Genomic DNA, 6,518 nt, shown 5'->3' on the forward strand with positions numbered 1-6,518 from the left:
CATATTATGTGGAAACTGCCTCTTTTCTCTGATACTATCCTTTATTTATAGCTTTAATTTAAGTATTTATGGATTTATAGGTTGGTAGAACATGGCCTTATTTGGCTATTTTAATGTTGAAGGTATATTTCAATTATAACTCTAGGATACTCTACTTTAATTATAACCTATGGCCTTAGCTTGTATATATGGTTGCCCAGGTGTTTTCTTTTATTATGTTGTATAAAATATTTCCCAAAATAATATGAGGCCAAAACTATCAAATAACATGTGGTTTCTTTTCAAAGCATGAATAGATGTACATAAATAACATTTTTGGAGTTGCAATTCTATAACATGTGCTTTCTATTCAAAGCATGAATATGGATATGTAAATGCTATATGTACAAAGTAAAATTTTTGGAGTTGTAATTGTATAACATGTTTTCCCACATGAATGTCGCCAAGCTCATATAGGTTAGTATACTATGTTCTTGCATTGATTTTTTAATGTTAGAAGGCATATTATGTGACAACTACCTTCTCACATGCTCTCTTTCATTTGTAGCTTTAATTGAAAGTATCCATGCTTATATAAGTTTGTAGAACATGGTCTTGTGTGGTTTTTTTAATGTTGGAAGGAAGATTATGGCTTAGCAAAAGTAACTTATCTTAGATACCATACTTTTAGTATATCTTGAGGTCTAGAGACTCACCTCTACATTTAGGTGCCTAGGTGACAAATACTCTACAATTAAACTACTAGATGATGCTCTCTTATATGGATGCTTAGGTGACAAGTGTGCTTTACAATTGAATTCTATAATTGCATTTTCCATACCACGCTCTTTATGTAATTTAAAGTCTTTTCACTAATTATAGACATATTGCAATGTAAATGTCCAAAGCTACCTTATGTTCACCCTCTAATGATGGATATGCTGATTGCAAGGGTACAAATATCTTGGGACTCAAGGACACAATAAATAGAAGGGTGGCACCTAAGTTAGTGGATAGTGGCACACATTATTTTGTAAACCGAAACTCATTGACCAATCTCAAGTTGTATCCTATGGACTTGTCTTCCTTACATATGGTTCAAGTGGTAAATGGAGCAAAGGAGGTTTGGAATGAGGTGAATGTCATGTTCTCAAATGATTACACCTACACAGTTGATCTACTAGCATTGGACATGGGGCCAATCGGCATTGTCATGGGTTGTAATTGGTTATCCACACTTGGCACTTTTATAATGAATTCTATGTTGTCTAAAATCTTCCATAGCCATAACAAATCTTGAAAAATAGACAAGAAGAAGATAAATAAAGCAACTATGCATGACAAGAAAATAGTGGGTTCAATCTCCCCCCATGCATGAGTGAGCACGCTTCCTCATGCATGTATTTATGTATTAGCAAAAAGCAAGTGCTCACAAATATAACTTGATACATTCCACTTTGGGCCATTAATATCAAAAAGGAACTTGGTCCCCAAGATAGTCTATTTACATTAAAATTTTAGCAATTATATTAAATGAAACTATGGAACACCATATTGGGAAATTTGGGAATTTCCTAAGTCCCACTTTGAGAAATAGACCTATTTTTTGTGCATTTTGTATAGAAATATTTGTATTTTTATAGCCAAACCTAAAAGTTTACCTTATCTATGAGAATAAAGCAAATTAAATGTTGAAAAAATAACTAGAAAACTATAGAGTATGTGTGTTTTCCTAAGGAATTTCTTCTTTACTTCACTTTATATTAATACATGATGCTTGGACATCAATGCATTCTCTCTCTCTCTCTCTCTCTCTCTCTCTCTCTCTCTCTCTCCAACCCTTGACCTTTGACTACATATGCATAGTCGCCATACAATATAATAGTATGGTTATAATTCTGGTTAGCTCTTTCTAGTAAGTTGGAAAGAATATGTATGTGTGGTTAATAGTTTCGAAAAGAAAATCCCAAAAAATATTACTTAGAATTATTTGAGATCAAAGCACACTATATTCTTTTTGTCTATATTTGTGCTGAATGTTTCTAAGTTGGAAAAAGGATATCTACGTTACCCTTGAAAATAAAAATCAAAACAACAATAATGAGACTAATTTGAGATTTAATATATCTAGTATACTTTGCATTCATACTGCAGTCATTTAATATCAAAGCACAGTTTGGTATATTTTTTCATCAAAGCCCGTTCTCTCCATCAAAATATAGTTAGAATATCACTCTTCCACGATGACCTTGTTTACAAAACAATCAAGTCTTCTATGAAATCACAACCCAAAAACCTTGAGCTAGTCTCCAATTATAAACACCAAGGTATAAGTTAGAGACATGAATATATTGTTGCCTTGTCACATCATTTTTGCGGAAGGTAAAATTCTAAAGTTTTTTAATGAAGTGTCTAGCTACATGACCACAAGATACTTCATAAAAGTATATTTTTGACCGTGTGGCCAAAGATCACAAAAGACAATATTATAGGACTATTGAATTAAGAAGCAACAATGCATATAGTTGCAATGAACATTTTAGAATATATTTCCATACACACATGCTACAACACTTCCCACATTAATATGCATACAAGACATATATGTAGATCATACTTAGAAAAATATATTTTAAGAGGAAAAATATTCGACCATGTGGCCAAATATCAATAGACACCAACTTGATACCTTTGATAATATAAGTCATACCAATATTTCAATCAAAGCATTGCAATTGCAATTGGCAAAAGCATTGTAGCTATATGATACAAAAAAAATTCTTCCTATATATTTGACCATGTGGTAAAACATCAAAAGATCCAACACTTTAGACAAATATTTGGATCAAAGTAATGCAATTGGAATTGATTCAAGCATTCTAGCTACCATACAAGAAATTGCTTCTTCCAATATAATTTCAACAATATACTTGAAAATAAAATTCAAAACAACAATACCGAGACTAATTTGAGATTTAAACTTTTCTAGTATATTTTGCATTCATGCACGCATTCATTTAATATCAAAGCACAATTAGTATACCTTTTCATAAAAACACATTTTCTCCATCAAATTACATTAAGAATATCATTCTTCATTGAGGAGCTTGTATATAATACAATGAGTTCTTCCATGAAATCACAATCCAGAAATCTTGAGCTAGTCTCTCTGATGTTGAACGCATTTATAAACACCAAGGTACAAGTTGTAGAAAAGAGTGTTATTTTTGTGTCACATCATTTTCGTGGAAAGTACAATTTTTGAAGGTTTTTTATGAAGTGTCTAGCTACACGACCATTTATGTAGTCATCCTTATATCCTAGCTGATGAGCAAGTTGCATTGCTTCCATATCCTTTAGAGTAGAAACCAAAGGAATCCGCTTTAACCTTGATACTTGTGAGACACCCAATGGATGGGTTGGATGAATTAAGACTCTTGATGATGATCCTTGTACAATTGATGATCTCTTCAAGCAAGAAGTGATTGAAGATTGTTTCATATATATTCCATCTCCACGATTGATGTTCTTGGGTTGTACTGATGATGAAGATGACATAGCATTATCATCTCCTTTAAGCCATGTGTCAATCACAACCTTGAATTGTGTGTACAACTCATGTCCATATTGAATTGGCTCAAGTCCATATCGATCAAATTTTATGACTTCACGTGCATCATGGGATCCACTTAAGCGAGTCAAGTAGGGTAGAAGTTCCTCAATCAAGATTGAGTCTCCTTGGTTAACATCAAATGTCTGTGGATAGATGCAGTTCTCAAGAGGGTTAGGACACCCCTTGTAGGGACTATCATCTATCAAAATAGTCTTGCTATGTTCACAAACATTGCCATATTCGTTCCACACATACTGAAGGGGCTTGAACATTGCTTCCACCCCCATCTTGTCTGGCCGATAGATGATCTTGAGTGGATGCGTATGGCATTTCTCCTATCCCCAAATCATGAAAAAAGGATATCTCCTTTTTGCATAGCTCTCCAAGCAATTGATTATTGCGATGACATTTTTGTGTGAAGCTGTAGACCAAACTCCCACTTGGAATCTTGCAAATGTAGCTTCAAGAAACTCAATGCATCCTGGTCGAAGAACAACCCATTGCTTGCCCACTCGAAAACTTTGGAACCTCTTTGATGTGGAAAAACAACGTTGTAAAAGAAGACCATTGAGATCAAGTATCACACATAGTTTGGTAGCACTTTTCGCCAAGGCCACATCACTTACTTTGTTTGCTCTGCTCAAATCTGCCAAATATGCAAATAGACTATTCTTAGTCAAATTTGAATCATTCTATCATACAACATAGAGGTTAAGAACCAAATAGACATCTAGTCTCTTACAAGTTTTTTTTTTTCATTTTAGAGCTAGTAAGCTAAGATAAAAACATTATATATAGTTCAATAGGGCTAAGTTTATTGTACTATTCCATATATACATTGTATAAGACATTAAATTTAATATGCAAATAGTATGCATGGATGGTAGATACTTCATCAAAATATATTTTTGACCATCTGGCAAAAAAATCCCAAAAAGTAATATTATATGACTATTGAATTAAGATACAACAATGTATATAGTTGCAATGAACATTTTAGAATATTTTTCCATACACACATGCTACAATATTCCACATTGATGTGCATGTAGGACATGCATGTTGAGCATACTTAGAAAAACATATTTCAAGAGAAAAAATATTAGATCATGTGGCCTAATATCAATAGACACCACATTGACACCTTTGATAATACAAGTCATACCAATGTTTCAATCAAAGCACTGCAATTGAAATTGAAAAACTCAATGTAGTTGTATGACACAAAACATTTTCTTCTAATATATTTGACCACATGGCAAAATATTGAAGGACACAAAACTTTAGAGAAAACCAATACCAACATTTGGATCAAAGTAATGTAATAGCAATTGATTGAAGCACTCTAGCTATACCATACAAGAAAATATTTCTTCCAACATTATCATGTATTTCATACTTGTATTTTAATACAGAAGCACAAACTTTTTGCAACCAATTTTAGATACAATATGATGAAAATATTTCTAGAAATAAGGACTCTTAACAAAACTGAGAGAAATAGGCTTGTAAGGCTTGCTTTAGATAGCACCACAAAATGAGAAAATATGTAGGAAATGTTATGTCATGAAATCATCCTCCAAAACACAAGTTCAACCTTACACCATAGTGTTCTCATTGACAAAAGTTAGAGATAGAGAGGTTCAAACACCTGAAGTAGCCTTCAACCTCTCTTTCATAATAATATTTGCTATGTCTTGGCTTGATTCATCCACACCCTCCGGCGGTAGGTCAAGAGCTAGAGCACCAATGGGAGGAACCTCTTGAGCACTTGTAGGTGGGTTGGCGCTCTCATGGGCTCTCCAACATGCCGCTTCAATCTCTCTTTGCTCTTGACTATTGCACACCACTGCAATAGTCTTCATGTGATGTTCCAATGCGAGCGTTGATGCAACACCACATGAGAATATATCACATACAACCTCATGTGCATCATTGAATGCCTTGATTGTAGCCTTGATGACCTTCTTTTTCTTTCTAAATATGGCCTTTGCAATAGTTTGTTCTTCTTCAAGCTCTCCATCCTTTCCTTCTTTGTCAATGGCTTCAATGGATTCATTATCCAAAATGCATGGCTTGTTGGAATTTCCAACATATCGATCTAGATTGATGAAGCTTTTCTCCATGGTCACAAGTGTCAACACAACAAATGAATCCATGGCCCCAAAAGTAAGACTCTTGGCCATTGGTAGGAAGTCAACACTTCCAACTTGCATATGGTACTTGCATGAAAGATTCTCAAGGGCCTCCTCCATAGCTGCCATTTGTTTGCGGTTGAGAAATGACAACAAAATGAATTGAAAATTAAGTTGTAGAGACTCTTTCTCCATCTAGCTATATGTATTACTTTGTTTAGCCCTAGTAGTATTGTTCTTTAATGCAATGATTGTCTTGCATGTAACATGCAGAATTAAACCTTTCAAGGAGCAAAAGTTTTAGATTTTTGGAGGGGAGGCTTTTAATATAATAAAAGTAACCATGGATAGATATCGATGCATATGTGATGTGCAATAATAATACATTAAGAGTCTTAATCTAAGGCTAAGACATTCCATTGCCATTATGGATGTAAAAGACCTAGGGTTTTACGAGCTCCAAAAAGTAGTCAAGAGAGTAAAGAAGAACCTATATAAGTAAACAAAAGACCTAGGGTTTGAGGAGGTGAAAAAAATAGCCAAGAAAGTGAAGAAGAACCTGTACAAGTAAAAAAAGACAAAAAAGAAGAAGAAATTAATAGTTGAGGCGGAAGTGAATCAAGTGGCAAACAATCATTCAAGGATAACTTGTCTCAAAATAAGTACTATGACATAGGCCAAGGAAGGTATAAAACATAAAGAGGGATCTCTACTTTTATTGGAAAGATGTAGGGAACCGAAAACAACAAATGCCAAAATTTTGTACAAGATCAGTAGTGGTAGTATCAATA

The 6,518-nt window shown here is 33.8% G+C and overlaps 1 protein-coding gene across 1 annotated transcript; it reads right to left on the reverse strand.

Annotated features, from left to right (window-relative positions):
* Positions 1-5,177: 5,177 nt before the first annotated feature.
* Positions 5,178-5,856, reverse strand: LOC147607819 (uncharacterized). Its single transcript, XM_086789652.1, has one exon. The coding sequence runs from the start codon at positions 5,854-5,856 to the stop codon at positions 5,236-5,238; it is 621 nt and encodes a 206-aa protein (XP_086645778.1). The 3' UTR covers positions 5,178-5,235.
* Positions 5,857-6,518: the final 662 nt, after the last annotated feature.

This window comes from Cibotium barometz, chromosome 54 (genome assembly GCF_041138505.1).
Source record: "Cibotium barometz isolate CiBa-2024 chromosome 54, ASM4113850v1, whole genome shotgun sequence".
NCBI classification, from domain to species: domain Eukaryota; kingdom Viridiplantae; phylum Streptophyta; class Polypodiopsida; order Cyatheales; family Cibotiaceae; genus Cibotium; species Cibotium barometz.

What these genes read in the sequence shown, in the direction of transcription:
- LOC147607819 (XM_086789652.1), bottom strand. Translation starts at nt 5,856, where the DNA reads ATGGCAGCTATGGAGGAGGCCCTTGAGAATCTTTCATGCAAGTACCAT.